Below are 19,772 nucleotides of genomic sequence, written 5' to 3'. Positions count from 1 at the left end.
GTCTCTAATTGGAGGTCATATTTAAGTTGATGTTTGTCCCACCTGTTTTTGTGGGTGATTATTTGTGAGTAGTGTTTGTTTCTCCTCTGCGACACAATTTGTTATTTTGTAGATTTCAGTTATTTGATGTATTGCATAGTTTTCACGGATTAAATAAATATCTGGAACGAAACACACGCTGCACTTTGGTCCGATCCTTTAGACAGCCGTGACAAAAACACTAAACAACACATGAATTGCAATATATCACATCTACACCTGGCTATCAGCGGGGCCTTGTCTGGCATCGAAACAGTTAATTCCTTTTAAAAAACAGCTGATATGGCTGACTTGCTTAAACAAATGTGGTTTCTACTGACAATTGAGATGTACAAACTATGGCATAAGGGGGCAACAAGCGGATAAGAGGCAATCCGTAATGTCGATTGAGACATTTATGAGCGAGCTAGGATGGACGTAGTCAATATAACTATTTGTTCATCACTTTTGAAAATGTACAGCGACAGAATTCAGAACATGAGCCGTTCTTACAGTATTCTCCCTGTACACCGAGTCAGAACCGTAGGATAAATAAAGGGGGCATATAAGCAGACAATGAAAGCTCTTACAATATTCAATGATTACATTGCTCAAAAACAGGTTATAGGCTACTTGTGCAACACCAAGTCAGAACAGTAGACAAAATGATGAGGGGAAAATAGATCAAATTATTAGGGTGAGGCACATGGGCTACTAACAGCTTACTATACAACATACACTTAGTATTACTTTCTTAGCTACAGTATACATATCTCCCTGGCATATTACATCATTTATGCAGCAGCATACAAGACATGCTTGGACACACCTTGTTGTGCTGTGCCGATAGAGATGGCAGCTTCGCTTCTAGTCCTTAGGAAACTGTGTAGTATTTTTTTTTTTATGTATTATTTATTACATTGTTAGCCCAGAAAACCTTAAGTGTTATTACATACAACCGGGAAGAACTATTGAATATCAGAGAGACGCCAACTTACCAGCACAACCAGCACTACGACCAGGAATACGACTTTCCCAAAGTGGATCCTTTGTCTGCACCTCCCAGGGCAGACAAAGTGATTCCAGAGGCCGACCCAAACTGATTCCAGAGGTCGACCCAAAACGACGCCACCGGAGGAGAGTATATTACTCGCTAATGTCCAGTCCCTAGTTAACAAAGTTGACAAAATCTGGGCAAGAGTTGCTTTCCAAAGAGATATCTGGGATTGTAACATACTCTGTTTCACGGAAACATGGCTAGCTGGGGATATGCTGTAGGAGTCCATACAGCCAACGGGATTTTCAGTGCATCGCGCCGACAGGAATAAACATCTCTCCGGTAAGAAGAAGAAGGGGGTGTAAGTTTCATGATTAACGACTCATGGTGTAATTGTAACAACATACAGAAACTCAAATCCTTTTGTTCACCTGATCTAGAATTCCTCACAATCAAATGCCGAACGTATTATCTCCCAAGAGAACTCTCCTCGGTTATCGTCAAAGCCGTGTACATCCAAGCGGATACCAAGACGGCCATCAAGGAACTTCACTGGACTTTATGCAAACTGGAAACCATGTATCCTGAGAATGCATTTATTGTAGCTGGGGATTTTAACCTCTATGGGCTAGGTGGGACTCTGCAGTCCCTGGCTGAAAAACAGTAGCGCATTTGGATAGTGGTCGATCTGAGAACAATGAGACGGGGCGCACGCGTGCACGTGAAGAGTCCATTTTACATTTTCAGTCTTTGAACGAAAACAACGTCACCCGGTCGGAATATTATCGCTATTTTACGAGAAAAATCGCATAAAAATTGATTTTAAACATCGTTTGACATGCTTCGAAGTACGGTAATGGAATATTTTGAATTTTTTTGTCACGATACGCGCCGGCGCGTCACCCTTCGGATAGTGTCTTGAACGCAAGAACAAACGCAGCTATTTGGATATAACTATGGATTATTTGGAACCAAACCAACATTTGTTGTTGAAGTAGAAGTCCTGGGAGTGCATTCTGACGAAGAACAGCAAAGGTAATCCAATTTTTCTTATAGTAAATCTAAGTTTGGTGAGTGCCAAACTTGGTGGGTGTCAAAATAGCTAGCCATGATGGCCGGGCTATCTACTCAGAATATTGCAAAATGTGCTTTCACCGAAAAGCTATTTTAAAATCGGACATAGCGATTGCATAAAGGAGTTCTGTATCTATAATTCTTAAAATAATTGTTATGTTTTTTGTGAACGTTTATCGTGAGTAATTTAGTAAATTCACCGGAAGTGTTCGGTGGGTATGCTAGTTCTGAACATCACATGCTAATGTAAAAAGCTGGTTTTTGATATAGATATGAACTTGATTGAACAGAACATGCATGTATTGTATAACATAATGTCCTAGGAGTGTCATCTGATGAAGATCATCAAAGGTGAGTGCTGCATTTAGCTGTGGTTTTAGTTTTTGTGACATTATATGCTAGCTTGAAAAATGGGTGTGTGATTATTTCTGGCTGGGTACTCTCCTGACATAATCTAATGTTTTGCTTTCGTTGTAAAGCCTTTTTGAAATCGGACAATGTGGTTAGATAAAGGAGAGTCTTGTCTTTAAAATGGTGTAAAATAGTCATATGTTTGAAAAATTGAAGTTTGTAATTCGCGCCACGCCTTATCATTGGATATTGGAGCGGTGTTCCGCTAGCGGAACATCTAGATGTAAGAGGTTATATTATATTATGTTATATTATGTCATATTCTATTATGTTATATTCTAGTATGTTATATTCTATTGTTATATTCTATTGTTATATTCTATTATGTTATATTCTCTTATGTTATATTATATTCTATTATGTTATATTGTATTGTTATATTCTATTCTATTCTATTATGTTAAATTCTATTATGTTATATTCTATTGTTATATTCTATTATGTTATATTCTATTATGTTATATTATGTTATATTATATTATGTTATATTATATTATGTTATATTCTATTACGTTATATTCTATTATGTTATATTCTTTTGTTATATTCTATTGTTATCCTCTATGGGCTAGGCGTGACGAATTCGTCCCACCTACGTAACAGCCACTTGAAGCCTGTGGCGCGATTTTCAAAACCTTAAAAATCCTATTACTTCAATTTCTCAAACATATGACTATTTTACAGCTATTTAAAGACAAGACTCTCGTTAATCTAACCACACTGTCCGATTTCAAAAAGGCTTTACAACGAAAGCAAAACATTAGATTATGTCAGCAGAGTACCAAGCCAGAAATAATCAGACACCCATTTTTCAAGCCAGCATATAATGTCACCAAAACCCAGAAGACAGCTAAATGCAGCACTCACCTTTGATGATCTTCATCAGATGACAACCCTAGGACATTATGTTATACAATACATGCATGTTTTGTTCAATCAAGTTCATATTTATATCAAAAACCAGCTTTTTACATTAGCATGTGATGTTCAGAACTAGCATACCCCCCGCAAACTTCCGGGGAATTCGCTAACATTTTACTAAATTACTCACGATAAACGTTCACAAAAAGCATAACAATTATTTTAAGAATTATAGATACAGACCTCCTCTATGCACTCGATATGTCCGATTTTAAAATAGCTTTTTGGTGAAAGCACATTTTGCAATATTCTAAGTACATAGCCCAGGCATCACGGGCTCGCTATTTAGACACCCGGCAAGTTTAGCACTCACCATAATCATATTTACTATTATAAAAGTTTGATTACCTTTTGTTGTCTTCGTCAGAATGCACACCCAGGACTGCTACTTCAATAACAAATGTTGGTTTGGTCCAAAATAATCCATCGTTATATCCGAATAGCGGCGTTTTGTTCGTGCGTTCCAGAAGTGTCGCGCGCATGGCGCAATTCGTGACAATAAAATTCTAAATATTCCATTACCGTACTTCGAAGCATGTCAACCGCTGTTTAAAATCAATTTTTACGCCATTTTTCTCGTAGAAAAGCGATAATATTCCGACAGGGAATCTCCTTTTCGGCAAACAGAGGAAAAAATCCCAAAGGCGGGGGCGGTCGGGTCACGCGCATAAGCCCAGTGTCCCTTGATCGGCCACTTGAGAAAGGCGATAATGTGTTTCAGCCTGGGGCTGGAATGACGACATTCTGTTTTTTCCCGGGCTCTGAGCGCCTATGGACGACGTGGGAAGTGTCACGTTAGAGCAGAGATCCTTAGTAAATGATAGAGATGGAAAAGAAGTTCAAGAAATGGTCAGACAGGCCACTTCCTGTAAAGGAATCTCTCAGGTTTTGACCTGCCATTTGAGTTCTGTTATACTCACAGACACCATTCAAACAGTTTTAGAAAATTTAGGGTGTTTTCTATCCATATGTAATAAGTATATGCATATTCTAGTTACTGGGTAGGAGTGGTAACCAGATTAAATCGGGTATGTTTTTTATCCAGCCGTGTCAATACTGCCCCCTAGCCCTAACAGGTTTAACAAAGCTAATTTGAGAACAAGGCTACCTAAATTCTATCAGCATATCGACTGCTGTACACAAGCGATTAACACGCTCGACCATTAACCTCTTGGGGCTAGGTGGGACGCTAGCGTGCCACCCGTGGTGCACTCCATCAACAGCAGGTGCATTTCAAGAGCGGCAAATTTGAATCCAAATAAATGTCAAAATTCAAATTTTTCAAAAATACAACTATGTTACACCATTTGAAAGATAAACATCTCCTTAATCTAACCACGTTTTACGATTTCAAAAAGGTTTTACGGCGAAAGCATAAATTTAGAGTATGTTAGGACAGTACATTTACAAGAGTTGTGTGTAATGTTTTGTCAAGTCAAAGACAGGGTCACCAAAACCATAAAACCAGCTAAAATGATACACTAACCTTTTACAATCTCCATCAGATGACACTCCTAGGACATTATGTTAGACAATGCATGCATTTTTAGTTCTATCAAGTTCATATTTATATACAAAAACAGCGTTTTACTATGGCATTGATGTTGAGGAAATCGTTTCCCTCCAATAACCGGCAGTCAAGTCAGCGTCACAAATTAAATAATTAAAATTAGAAAACATTGGTAAAATATTATATTGTCATTTAAAGAATTATAGATTTACATCTTTTGAACGCAATCAACTTGCCAGATTTAAAAATAACCTTACTGGGAAATCACACTTTGCAATAATCTGAGCACTGTGCCCAGAAAAATACGCGTTGCGATACAGACTAGACGTCATGTTGGGGAGATCTAAAATCGAAAATACTATGTAAATAATCCATTACCTTTGATTCTCTTCATCAGATGTCACTTCCAGGTATCACAGGTCCATAACGAATGTAGTTTTGTTCAAAAAAGCTCATCATTTATGTCCAAAAATCTCCGTCTCGTTAGCACATGATGTAAGCCAGCCGGACTTCTCGTCATGAACGAGGGGAAAAAATATATTTCCGTTCGTTCAAACATGTCAAACGTTGTATAGCATAAATCATTAGGGCCTTTTTTAACCAGAACATGAATAATATTCAAGGTGGACGAATGCATAGCCTTTTATAACGTATTGGAACGAGGGTACCCAACATGAAGTAGCGCGCCAGGTGTCTAATGGGACATCACCGTTCCATGGCTCTTGTTCGGTCAGATCTCCCTCCAGAAGACTCAAAACACTTTGTAAAGGCTGGTGACATCTAGTGGAAGCAATAGGAAGTGCCAAAATATTCCTAAACCCCTGTGTTTTTCAATGGGATAGGTTTAAACTCAATACAACACATCAGGTATCCACTTCCTGTCAGAAAATGTCTCAGGGTTTTGCCTGCCAAATGAGTTCTGTTATACTCACAGACACCATTCAAACAGTTTTGGAAACTTTAGAGTGTTTTCTATCCATATATAATAAGTATATGCATATTCTAGTTACTGGGTAGGATTAGTAACCAGATTAAATCGGGTACATTTTTTTTATCCAGACGTGCAAATGCTGCCCCCTAGACCCAACAGGTTAATACCCTAACTTCTGCGATGTATACAAGGCCCTCCCCCGCCTTCCTTTTTTGCAAATCTGACCATGACTCCATCTTGTTGCTCCCCTCCTATAGGCATAAACTAAAACAGGAAGCGCCCGTACTTAGGTCTATCCAACGCTGGTCAGACCAATCGGATGCCACGCTTCAAGATTGCTTTGATTACGTGGACTGGGATATGTTCCGTGTAGCCTCAGATAATAACATTGACGTATACTCTGACTAGGTGAGCGAGTTTATAAGGAAGTGTATCAGAGATGTTGTACCCACTGTGACTATTAAACCCTTCCCTAACCAGAAACCGTGGATTGATGGCAGCATTCGCACAAAGCTGAAAGTCCATACCACCACATTTAATCATGGCAAGGCGACTGGAAATATGACCAAATACAAACAGTATAGTTATTCCCTCCGAAAGGCAATTAAACAGGCAAAATGTCAGTGTAGAGACAAAGTGGAGTCGCAATTCAACAGCTCAAACACGAGACGTATGTGGCAGGGTCTACAGACAATCACGGACTACAAAAAGAAAACCAGCCCTGTCGTGGACATCGACGTCTTGCTTCCAGACAAATTAAACAAATTCTTTGCATGCTTTGTGGACAATACAGTGCCACCGACGCAGCCCGCTGCCAAAGACTGTGGGCTCTCCTTCTCCGTGGCCGACGTGAGTAAAACATTTTAAACGTGTTAACCCTCGCAAGGCTGCTGGCCCAGACAGCCATCCCTAGCTGCGTCCTCAGAGCATGCGCAGACCAGCTGGCTGGAGTGTTTACGGACATATTCAATCAATCCCTATCCCAGTCTGCTGTCACCACATACTTCAAGATGGCCACCATTGTTCCTGTTCCCAAGAAAGCTAAGGTAACTGAAGTAAATGACTATCGCCACGTAGCACTCACTTCTGTCATCATGAGAGACTAGTCAAGGATCATATCACCTCCACCCTACCTGTCACCCTAGACCCACTTCAATTTGCTTACCGCCCCAACAGGTCCACAGATGATGCAAACACCATCACACTGCACACTGCCCTATCCCATCTGGACAAGAGGAATACCAATGTAAGAATGCTGTTCATTGACTATAGCTCAGCATTCAACACAATAGTACCCTCTAAGCTCATCATTAAGCTTGAGACCCTGGGTCTCGACCCTGCCCTGTGCAAATGGGTCCTGAACTTCCCGACGGCCGGCCCAGGTGGTGAAGGTAGGAAACAACATCTACACTCCGCTGATCCTCAACACTGGGGCCCCACAAGGGTGCGTTCTCAGCCCCCGTTCTCAGCCCCCTCCTGTACCCCCTGTTCACCCACGACTGTGGCCATGCACGCCTCAAACTCAATCATGAAGTTTGCAGATGACACAGTGGTAGGCTTGATTACCAACAACGACGTGACAGCCTCGGAGTGTGGTGTCAGGAGAATAACCTCTCACTCAATGTCAGCAAAACAAAATATATGATCATGGACTTCAGGAAACAGCAAAGGGAGCACCCCCCTATCCACATCGACAGGATAGCAGTGGAGAAGGTGGAAAGTTTTAAGTTCCTCGATGTTCATATCACCGACAAATTGAAATGGTCCATGCACATAGACTATGTGGTGAAGAAGGCACAACAGCGCCTCTTCAACCTCAGGAGGCTCACCAAAAACCCTCATTAACTTTTACAGGTGCAAAATTGAGAGCATCCTGTTGGGCTGTATCATCGCCTGATACAGCAACTGCACCGCCCACAACTGCAAGGCTCTCCAGAGGGTGGTGCGGTCTGCACCACCCTCTGGGCAAACTACCTGCCTTCCATGAGACCTACAGCACCCGATGTCACAGGAAGGCCAAAAAGATCATCAAGGACAACAACCACCCGAGCCACTGCCTGTTCACCCCGCTTCCATCCAGAAGGCGAGGTCAGTACAGGTGCATCAAAGCTGGGACAGAGAGATTGAAAAACAGCTTCTATCTCAAGGCCATCAGATTGTTCAACAGCCATCACTAGCACAGAGAGGTGGCTGCCTACCTACAGACTTGACATCATTGGCCACTTTAATAAATGGAACACTAGTCACTTTAATAATGCCACTTTAAGGATGTTTACATATCTCGCATTACTCATCTCATATGTATATAATGTATACTGAATCCTTCACTATCTATTCTTTACTATCTATTGCATCTTAGCCGCTCTGACATTGCTCATCCATATATTTTATACTTATATATTCTTATCCCATTCCTTTACTAGATTGTGTGTATTAGGTTTTGTTGTGGAAAATGTTAGATATTAGGTTTTGTTGTGGAATTGTTAGATATTACCTGTTAGATACTGCTGCACCGTCAGATCTAGAGGCATAAGCATTTTGATACACTCACAATAACATCTGCTAACCATGTGTATGTGACCAATAACATTTGATTTGATTTGACTAGCACAGGAAGGTGGCGCAGCAGTCCTTCATGGGCAAATTTGTCATGAAACTTTTTCATCAAAGTCTGGAATTCTCTGGATTTATGGTGCTTTCAAGACAACTGGGAACTCAGGAAAAAAAAGTTGAATCATGATGACATCAGTGATCTTCAGGTCGTAGCTCTAGAAAGAGGCCAGAGTTCCCGATTTACAATTCCGAGTTGGTTGAAAGTTCAAAACGTATTTTTCCAGTCGTAGCTCGTTTTTCCAGAGATCACAGTTGTCTTGAACTCATTGAAGTCAGATTTTGCAGTTCTGAGTTAACAGTTGTTTTGAGCGCGGCACAAATCATGCTTCATGCTTCATCAATTTTAAACTAGGAAAAGAGACCCTTAAACCGATGGGCACTGATGCTTTTTATCTATAATTTCTCTTCATTATTTAACTTCATATGACAAGGATTAAAAAGTATTTGCCAGTAGATTGTCGACTTGATTCATGATGATGACTGCTAGCTAAAATTTTGAAAGTATGATGTTGACATGATCAGTCCAATCGATGCTACTGTAGATATAAAGTGGTTTGACGTCATTTTAACTGTGACCAATGACCTTGAACCTTCTTGGATGGGAACTTCTAATGTAACTCTATGACAGAACCCAAGGGGCTAGAATTTTAGAGCTCTACCCTTAGACTTGGCGGTGACGTGGTGTCTCCATGAGTGGCAGAACACTGAGCCAATCACGGTGCAACGCTCCGTATTTCCTGCTGGCTTGCCCCACCACCACAGAAAGCACTGATCTAGGCTGAAACACCAGCATTTTGGAGCTGCCTTACTCAAGAAAGCAAAAAAGAGACCATGTTTGTATGCGGCTTTATTAACTCAATTATATATATATTTTTTCCTATCGTTTGCAAACTGATATGTGACACGTATTAATGCAAAAATAACATGCAAAACAGGCAAGCCCAAAAAATGCTACAAATGTGGGGCTCAAAACAGCCCTGAATGATGGGTCCCAACAGGTGTCAACTAAAATATATTTTTCATATCTGCAGTAATCGTCATGTTTTGGTATACTTGCAGGAAAAGCAAATAAATTCACTGTGCTGGGCTTTCTGTAGTCTCACTATCAGTCAGTGATCTTTAATAATGGAACACTAGTCACTTTAATAATGTTTACATATGTTTCATTACTCATCTCATATGTATATACTGTATTCTATACTATTCTACTGTATCTTAGTCTATGCCGCTCTGACATTGCTCGTCCATATATTTATATATTCTTAATTCCCTTCCTTTAATTTAGATTTGTGTATTGTTGTGAAATTGTTAGATATTACTGTTAGATATTACATCACTGTTTGAGCTAGAAACACAAGCATTTTGCTACTCCCGCAATAACATCTGCTAAACACGTGTATGTGACAAATAACATTTGATTTGATTTGATCAGAGGTTCAACCTCTTTAATATTCCGCTCTCCTCTCAGATTTTTGTGGACAAGTTGTCTAACCTGCAGTTTCAAACGGCATTAGTGTGTGTGTGTGTGTGTGTGTGTGTGTGTGTGTGTGTGTGTGTGTGTGTGTGTGTGTGTGTGTGTGTGTGTGTGTGTGTGTGTGTGTGTGTGTGTCTGTGTGTGTCTGTGTGTGTGTGTGTCTATATGTGTGTGTGTGAGTGTGTCCATATGTGTGTGTGTGAGTGTGTTTCTCTGACCTAGTTTTAGTTCTGTGTGCTGTGCTCTAATACATGCCCACTGCTCTCTGTCCCTGGCTGGGCCCTAACATAATTTCCAGCCTTTCTGTGTAGACTAGTATTATGTCTGCAGGCCCATTTCCTCCAGGCTCCTCCTCTCATCCAGCCAACTCCTCTTTCCTCTCCACAGGTCATTTATAAGAAGTTCCACACCCCCTGTCCCTTTTTGGACTTCACCTTTAACCGCACAGCCAGTGTGACTGCTGTTACCAATGACACTGGTTACAACCCAGCCTGCATTCCGAAAATGGTCAACCTCAACTCACAGGTGGGTTTCTGTATAGTCAGCTCCATCAGTCCATCTATTCCAGCTCTGTTATTCAAGTAAAAATGTAGCATGTGGCTAATGACAGTGGGAAAAAATCTATAATTTACACTAACCTGTTTGCACTAAGAACAATCCCACTGTGTTGAATCACACTGCATTCATCAGACCCTTGTGCTCCAGAAAGAGTAATGCAGGTCTGAATAGGATGCAATAGGATCACCCATCATGTGAAGGTTAGGGTTCAGCCTCTCAGTGCTCTCTCTCTCTCTCTCTCTCTCTCTCTCTCTCTCTCTCTCTCTCTCTCTCTCTCTCTCTCTCCTGCTGTCTCGACCTAATGCTCGGCTATGAAAAGCCAGCTGACATTTACTCCTGAGGTGCTGACGTGTTGCACTCCCAATAACCACTCTGATTATTATTTGACCCTGCTGGTCATCTATGAAAGTTTGAACATCTTGAAGAACAATCTGGCCTTAATGGCCATGTACTCTTATAATCTCCAATGGGCAAGGCCAGAAGAGGACTAACCCCTAAGAGCCTGGTTCCTCTCTAGGTTTCTTCCTAGGTTCCTGCCTTTCTAGGGAGTTTTTCTTGGCCACCGTGCTTCTGCTTTTCTGTATAAGCACTTTGTTACATCTACTGATGTAAAAATTGATTTATAAATACATTTCATTGATTTATTATCTGTGTTACCAGACTGAAATACCAGCTCCCGTCTGACTAGAGAGTAGAACCACTCAGGGACTCACGTCATTCTCTGGGGCTGTATCAGACCCAGTAACAGTCCTCTCTCTTTGGGCCAACTCTTGGTTAGGGTTAGGGTTATCAGACACAGTAACAGTCCACTCTCTGTAAGCCAACTCTGGGTTAGGGTTAGGGTTATCAGACACAGTAACAGTCCACTCTCTGTGGGCCAACTCTGGGTTAGGGTTATCAGACACAGTAACAGTCCTCTCTCTGTGGGTTAACTTTGGGTTAGGGTTATCAGACACATAACAGTCCTCTCTGTGGGTTAACTCTGGGTTAGGGTTATCAGACACATAACAGTCCTCTCTCTGTGGGTTAACTCTGGGTTAGGGTTATCAGACACATAACAGTCCTCTCTCTGTGGGTTAACTCTGGGTTAGGGTTATCAGACACAGTAACAGTCCTCTCTCTGTGGGTTAACTCTGGGTTAGGGTTATCAGACACATAACAGTCCTCTCTGTGGGTTAACTCTGGGTTAGGGTTATCAGACACATAACAGTCCTCTCTCTGTGGGTTAACTCTGGGTTAGGGTTATCAGAAACAGTAACAGTCCTCTCTCTGTGGGTTAACTCTGGGTTAGGGTTATCAGACACATAACAGTCCTCTCTGTGGGTTAACTCTGGGTTAGGGTTATCAGACACAGTAACAGTCCTCTCTCTGTGGGTTAACTCTGGGTTAGGGTTATCAGACACAGTAACAGTCCTCTCTCTGTGGGTTAACTCTGGGTTAGGGTTATCAGACACATAACAGTCCTCTCTCTGTGGGTTAACTCTGGGTTAGGGTTATCAGACACAGTAACAGTCCTCTCTCTGTGGGTTAACTCTGGGTTAGGGTTATCAGACACAGTAACAGTCCTCTCTCTGTGTGTTAACTCTGGGTTAGGCTTATCAGACACAGTAACAGTCCTCTCTCTGTGGGTTAACTCTGGGTTAGGGTTATCAGACACATAACAGTCCTCTCTCTGTGGGTTAACTCTGGGTTAGGGTTATCAGACACAGTAACAGTCCTCTCTCTGTGGGTTAACTCTGGGTTAGGGTTATCAGACACAGTAACAGTCCTCTCTCTGTGGGTTAACTCTGGGTTAGGGTTATCAGACACAGTAACAGTCCTCTCTCTGTCGGTTAACTCTGGGTTAGGGTTATCAGACACATAACAGTCCTCTCTCTGTGGGTTAACTCTGGGTTAGGGTTATCAGACACAGTAACAGTCCTCTCTCTGTGGGTTAACTCTGGGTTAGGGTTATCAGACACAGTAACAGTCCTCTCTCTGTGGGTTAACTCTAGGGAAATGGCCCTGATGGGAAAGGCCTGGCATTTCTGGGACTCATGTTGTCTGACTATGGCAATGTCTACACCTAGTCTACTCTAGGGCTATTGAAGTGGTTAAATACATCAATTGCCATTATATATGATATACATATTATGCAGTATTAATAGTAACAGTATAGTTGTAGTCTTTTGTAGTCAGTCATACACTGAAGAATTAGCGGTAGAGTATTGACTAGTGTATATATATATATATATATAATCCTATTATTAGCATCCCTTAAAGATGTGTGAGATTTCCTTAGTCACCCAGGCTAGTTAGACCAATCCCTCCTGCTGATCAGCTTACAGCCCAGGCATCGGTAAGCCGGCTAAAGCTGGTCAGTAGCCAGGTCCAAGTTAATCACAGGGAAACAATTAGCTCTGTGTGATGTGTGCATCAAGGCCCTAATGGCTAGTAAAACGATGGGTTGGTGGTAAGACGGCTGGGGCTGGTGCAGCCTTATCCATGGTGACTGTGTGGGTGGCCAGTAATAAACTGGTCCTGAACATCTAAAACTAAGAACATTGTATTTGGTACAAATCATTTCTTAAGCTCTAGACCTCAGTTGTATCTGGTAATGAATGGTATGGCTGTTGAACAAGTTGAGGAGACTAAATTACTTGGCGTTACCTTAGATTGTAAACTGTCATGGTCAAAACATATAGTTTCAATGGTTGTAAAGTTGGGGAGAGGCTGTTGAACAAGTTGAGGAGACTAATAAAGAGATGTTCTGCTGTTTTGACACCACACTCCACAAAGCAAGTCCTGCAGGCTCTAGTTTTGTCTAATCTTGATTATTGTCCAGTCGTGTGGTCCAGTGCTGCAAGGAAAGACCTAGTTAAGCTGCAACTGGCCCAGAATAGAGTGGCACGTTTTGCTCTTCATTGTAATCAGAGGGCTGATATAAATACTATTCATGCCAGTCTCTCTTGGCTAAGAGTTGAGGAGAGACTGACTGCATCACTTCTTCTTTTTATAAGAAACATTAAAGTGTTGAAAATCCCAAAATTGTTTGCATAGTCAATTTACACACAGCTCTGACACACACACATACCCCACCATACATGCCACCAGGGGTCTTTTCACAGTCCACAAATCAAGAACAAATTCAAGAAAGTGTACAGTATTATATAGAGCCCTTATTGCATGCATGGTTTCAAAAAACAGATGCAGCAACACCTCACGGCACAACGCCTCTCCCCTATTTGACGTAGATAGTTTGTGTGTATGCATTGATATGTAGGCTACGTGTGCCTTTTCAAAAATGTATGTAGTTCTGTCCTTGAGCTGTTCTTGTCTATTAATGTTCTGTATTATGTCATGTTTCATGTTTTGTGTGGACCCCAGGAAGAGTAGCTGCTGATTTTGCAACAGCTAATGGGGATCCTAATAAAATGGCAAAAAATACCTCACAGTGTTCTATTTTTTCCAGACGGCCTACACCATCCCGATCCTGGCATTTGCCTTTGTGTGCCACCCTGAGGTCCTGCCCATCTACACCGAGCTCAAAAAGTAGGTGCCCCACTTGCAACAGGATGCAGCGCTGTTGCTGTTTACTATTGGACCCTGAATTCAGTTCAGTCACCCTGCAGATAGGGAAATCATTATGTCAGCTTTGTGCTTGGCTACTCATATGCCTGTCATCTAGCACACTGCCTTGCATTCTCAGTAATGTCATGTGTAAATACGCATGGCTAGCCTGGTCATAATAATCATCCTGCTGCCTTGTTGAACCCACTATAACATCGGTCTCTTTAGATTCATCTGACGTGTTCAGCCACAATATCACATTCCTTTGAGTCTTGGATCTTATGTAACTTCTGAAACAATCCTAGTCAAAGTACAGTATGATTACAAAAGCTAAAACTGGCCTTTTTTGTTTGTGTCTTTGTGGGTGTGTTGGTGTGTGTGTGTGTGTGTGTCTGTGTGTATGGTGTGTGTAAGTGTGTGTGACATCACATCATGCAATATTCTCTGATTTCAGCCCCACCAAGCAAAGGATGCAGCATGTGTCCAACATCTCCATTGTAGTCATGTACACCATGTACTTCCTGGCTGCTCTGTTTGGATACCTGACCTTCTATGGTGAGGCACGCTAACCTCCATGTCATTACGATGCTCTTTCTCTCCCGCTCCCCTGTTCTCTCTCTCTCTCTCTCTCTCTCTCTCTCTCTCTCTCTCTCTCTCTCTCTCTCTCTCACTCTCTCTCTCCTGTTCTCCCTCTCCCTCGTTCTCTCTCTCTCGCTCTGTCTCCCCTGTCCTCTTTCTCTCCCCTGTTCTCGCTCTCTCTTTCTCCCCTGTCTCTCACACTCTCACTCTCCCCTGTTCTCTCTCTCTCCCCTGTTCTCTCTCTCTCTCCCCTGTTCTCTCTCTCTCTCCTGTTATCTCTCTCTCGCTCCCTCTTCCCTGTCTCTCATACTCTCTCTCTCCCCTGTCTCTCACACTCTTTCTCTCCCCTATTCGCTCTCTCCCCTGTCTCTCACATTCTCTCTCTCCCCTGTTCTCTCGCTCTCTCCCCTGTCTCTCTCTCTCCCCTGTTCTCTCGCTCTCTCTCTCTCCCATGTCTCTCAACCTCTTTCTCTCCCCTGTTCTCTCGCTCTCTCTCTCTCCCCTGTCTCTCGCTCTCTCTCCCCTGTTCTCTCGCTCTCTCTCTCTCCCCTGTTCTCTCGCTCTCTCTCTCCCCTGTTCTCTCGCTCTCTCTCTCTCCCCTGTCTCTCACATACTCTCTCACCCCTGTCTCTCACACACTCTCTCTCCCCTGTCTCTCACACACTCTCTCTCCCCTGTCTCTCACACATTCTCTCTCCCCTGTCTCTCACACTCTCTCTCTCCCCTGTTCTCTCTCTCTCTCTCTCTCCCCTGTCTCTCACACTCTCTCTCTCCCCTGTCTCTCACACTCTCTCTCCCCCTGTTCTCTCTCTCTCTCTCTCTCTCTCCCCTGTCTCTCACACTCTCTCTCTCCCCTGTTCTCTCTCTCTCTCCCCTGTTCTCTCTCTCTCTCCTGTTATCTCTCTCTCTCTCTCCCTCTTCCCTGTCTCTCATACTCTCTCTCTCCCCTGTCTCTCACACTCTTTCTCTCCCCTATTCGCTCTCTCCCCTGTCTCTCACACTCTCTCTCTCCCCTGTTCTCTCGCTCTCTCCCCTGTCTCTCTCTCTCCCCTGTTCTCTCGCTCTCTCTCTCTCCCCTGTCTCTCACACTCTTTCTCTCCCCTGTTCTCTCGCTCTCTCTCTCTCCCCTGTCTCTCGCTCTCTCTCCCCTGTTCTCTCGCTCTCTCTCTCTCCCCTGTTCTCTCGCTCTCTCTCTCTCCCCTGTCTCTCACACACTCTCTCTCCCCTGTCTCTCACACACTCTCTCTCCCCTGTCTCTCACACACTCTCTCTCCCCTGTCTCTCACACTCTCTCTCTCCCCTGTTCTCTCTCTCTCTCTCTCCCCTGTCTCTCACACTCTCTCTCTCCCCTGTTCTCTTGCTCTCTCTCTCTCTCTCTCTCTCTCTCTCTCTCTCTCTCTCTCTCCCCTGTCTCTCACACTCTCTCTCTCCCCTGTTCTTTCTCTCTCTCTCTCTCTCTCTCTCTCTCTCTCTCTCCCCTGTCTCTCACACTCTCTCTCTCTTGTTCTCTCTCTCTCTCTCCCCTGTCTCTCACACTCTCTCTCTCCCCTGTCTCTCACACTCTCTCTCTCCCCTGTCTCTCACACTCTCTCTCTCCCCTGTTCTCTCTCTCACTCCCCTGTCTCTCACACTCTCTCTCTCCCCTGTTCTTTCTCTCTCTCTCTCTCTCTCTTTCTCTCTATCTCTCTCTCTCTCCCCTGTCTCTCACACTCTCTCTCTCTTGTTCTCTCTCTCTCCCCTGTCTCTCACACTCTCTCTCTCTCCCCTGTTCTCTTGCTCTCTCTCTCTCTCCCCTGTTCTCTTGCTCTCGCTCTCTCTCTCTCTCCCCTGTTCTCTCTCTCTCTCTCTCTCTCCCCTGTCTTTCTCTCTCTCTCTCTCTCTCTCTCTCTCGCTCACACTCTCTCTCTCTCTCTCTCTCTCTCTCTCTCCCCTGTCTCTCACACTCTCTCTCTCCCCTGTCTCTCACACTCTCTCTCCCCCCTGTTCTCTCTCTCTCTCTCTCCCCTGTCTCTCACACTCTCTCTCTCCCCTGTTCTTTCTCTCTCTCTCTCTCTCTCTCTCTCTCTCTCTCTCTCTCACCTGTCTCTCACACTCTCTCTCTCCCCTGTCTCTCACACTCTCTCTCTCCCCTGTTCTCTCTCTCTCTCTCTCTCTCTCTCTCTCCCCTGTCTCTCACACTCTCTCTCTCCCCTGTCTCTCACACTCTCTCTCTCCCCTGTTCTCTCTCTCTCTCTCTCCCCTGTCTCTCACACTCTCTCTCTCCCCTGTTCTCTTGCTCTCTCTCTCTCCTCTGTTCTCTATCTCTCTCTCTCTCTCTCTCTCTCTCTCTCTCTCTCTCTCTCTCTCTCTCTCCCGTGTTCTCTCGCTCTCTCTCTCTCTCTCTCTCTCTCTCTCTCCCCTGTCTCTCACACTCTCTCTCTCCCCTGTCTCTCACACTCTCTCTCTCCCCTGTTCTCTCTCTCTCTCTCTCTCTCTCTCTCTCTCCCCTGTTCTCTCGCTCTCTCTCTCTCCCCTGTCTCTCACACACACTCTCTCTCCCCTGTCTCTCACACACTCTCTCTCCCCTGTCTCTCACACACTCTCTCTCCCCCTGTCTCTCACACATTCTCTCTCCCCTGTCTCTCACACTCTCTCTCTCCCCTGTTCTCTCTCTCTCTCTCTCTCTCCCCTGTCTCTCACACTCTCTCTCTCCCCTGTCTCTCACACTCTCTCTCCCCCTGTTCTCTCTCTCTCTCTCTCTCTCCCCTGTCTCTCACACTCTCTCTCTCCCCTGTTCTCTCTCTCTCTCCCCTGTTCTCTCTCTCTCTCCTGTTATCTCTCTCTCTCTCTCCCTCTTCCCTGTCTCTCATACTCTCTCTCTCCCCTGTCTCTCACACTCTTTCTCTCCCCTATTCGCTCTCTCCCCTGTCTCTCACACTCTCTCTCTCCCTGTTCTCTCGCTCTCTCCCCTGTCTCTCTCTCTCCCCTGTTCTCTCACACTCTCTCTCTCCCCTGTTCTCTCTCTCTCTCTCTCTCCCCTGTCTCTCACACTCTCTCTCTCCCCTGTCTCTCACACTCTCTCTCCCCCCTGTTCTCTCTCTCTCTCTCTCTCTCTCTCTCCCCTGTCTCTCACACTCTCTCTCTCCCCTGTCTCTCACACTATCTCTCCCCCCTGTTCTCTCTCTCTCTCTCCCCTGTCTCTCACACTCTCTCTCCCCCCTGTTCTCTCGCTCTCTCTCTCTCTCTCTCTCTCTCTCTCTCTCTCTCTCCCCTGTCTCTCACACTCTCTCTCTCCCCTGTCTCTCACACTCTCTCTCTCCCCTGTCTCTCACACTCTCTCTCTCCCCTGTTCTCTCTCTCACTCCCCTGTCTCTCACACTCTCTCTCTCCCCTGTTCTTTCTCTCTCTCTCTCTCTCTCTTTCTCTCTATCTCTCTCTCTCTCCCCTGTCTCTCACACTCTCTCTCTCTTGTTCTCTCTCTCTCCCCTGTCTCTCACACTCTCTCTCTCTCCCCTGTTCTCTTGCTCTCTCTCTCTCTCTCCCTGTTCTCTCTCTCTCTCTCTCTCTCTCTCTCCCCTGTCTTTCTCTCTCTCTCTCTCTCTCTCTCTCCCCCCTGTCGCTCACACTCTCTCTCCCCCCTGCTCTCTCTCCCCTCTCTCTCCCCCTCTCTCTCTCTCTCGTTCTCTCTCTCTCTCTCTCTCTCTCCCCTGTCTCTCACACTCTCTCTCTCCCTCCCCTGTTCTCTGCTCTCTCTCTCTCTCCCCTGTCTCTCACATCTCTCTCTCTCTCTCTCTCCCCTGTCTCTCTCTCTCTCTCTCTCTCTCTCTCTCCCCCTGTCGCTCACACTCTCTCTCCCCCCTGTTCTCTCTCTCTTTCTCTCTCTCTCTCTCTCTCTCTCTCTCTCTCTCTCTCTCCTCCCTGTCTCTCACACTCTCTCTCTCCCCTGTTCTCTCTCTCTCTCTCTCTCTCCCCCTGTCTCTCACACTCTCTCTCTCCCCTGTCTCTCATACTCTCTCTCCCCCTGTTCTCTCTCTCTCTCTCTCTCTCCCCTGTCTCTCACACTCTCTTCTCCCCTGTTCTTTCTCTCTCTCTCTCTCTCCTCTCTCTCTCTCACTCTCACCTGTCTCTCACACTCTCTCTCTCCCCTGTCTCTCACACTCTCTCTCTCCCCTGTTCTCTCTCTCTCTCTCTCTCTCTCTCTCTCCCCTGTCTCTCACACTCTCTCCCCTGTTCTCTCTCTCTCTCTCCCCTGTCTCTCACACTCTCTCTCTCCCCTGTTCTCTTGCTCTCTCTCTCTCCCCTGTTCTCTCATCTCTCTCTCTCTCTCTCTCTCTCTCTCTCTCTCTCTCTCTCTCTCTCTCTCTCTCCCTGTCTCTCACCCTCTCTCTCCCTGTCTCTCTCTCTCTCTCTCTCTCTCTCTCTCTCTCTCTCTCTCTCCCTGTCTCTCTCTCTCTCTCTCTCCCTCTCTCTCTCTCTCTCTCTCTCTCCCCTGTCTCTCACACTCTCTCTCTCCCCTGTCTCTCTCTCTCTCTCTCTCTCTCTCTCTCTCTCTCTCCCCTGTCTCTCACACTCTCTCTCTCCCCTGTCTCTCACACTCTCTCTCTCTCCCTCTCTCTCTCTCTCTCTCTCTCTCTCCCTGTCTCTCACACACTCTCTCTCTCCCTGTCTCTCACACACTCTCTCTCTCTCCCCTGTCTCTCTCTCACTCTCTCTCTCCTCTCGTCTCTCACACATTCTCTCTCTCCCTGTCTCTCACACTCTCTCTCTCTCCCTGTCTCTCTCTCTCTCTCTCTCTCCCTCGTCTCTCACACTCTCTCTCTCCCCTGTCTCTCACTCTCTCTCTCCCCCTGTCTCTCTCTCTCTCTCTCTCTCTCTCCCTGTCTCTCACTCTCTCTCTCTCTCCCTGTTCTCTCTCTCTCTCTCTGTCTCTCTCTCTCTCTCTCCTGTTATCTCTCTCTCTCTCTCTCTCTCTCCCTGTCTCTCATACTCTCTCTCTCCCTGTCTCTCACACTCTCTCTCTCCCTATCTCTCTCTCTCCCCTGTCTCTCACACTCTCTCTCTCCCCTGTCTCTCTCGCTCTCTCCCTCTCTCTCTCTCTCTCCCCTGTTCTCTCTCTCTCTCTCTCTCTCCCTGTCTCTCACACTCTCTCTCTCCCTGT

At 44.8% G+C, this 19,772-nt stretch overlaps 1 protein-coding gene across 2 annotated transcripts in view; it reads left to right on the top strand.

The window, feature by feature from the left end:
• The window catches only part of LOC106583192 (sodium-coupled neutral amino acid transporter 3), an 86,148-nt gene that overhangs the window by 50,952 nt on the left and 15,424 nt on the right, over positions 1-19,772 (top strand). For both annotated transcript variants that reach the window (XM_014167097.3, XM_014167098.3), the window contains 3 exons: positions 10,337-10,474; positions 13,959-14,038; positions 14,511-14,611. In XM_014167097.3, coding sequence (XP_014022572.1) covers positions 10,337-10,474; positions 13,959-14,038; positions 14,511-14,611 — 319 coding nt within the window. The remainder of the gene's footprint in view (positions 1-10,336; positions 10,475-13,958; positions 14,039-14,510; positions 14,612-19,772) is intronic.

This window comes from Salmo salar, chromosome 22, assembly GCF_965601325.2.
Source record: "Salmo salar chromosome 22, fSalSal1, whole genome shotgun sequence".
NCBI lineage: Eukaryota > Metazoa > Chordata > Actinopteri > Salmoniformes > Salmonidae > Salmo > Salmo salar.
Note: the sequence above shows the minus strand (reverse complement) of the source record. Positions and strands in the feature narration are given on the sequence as shown.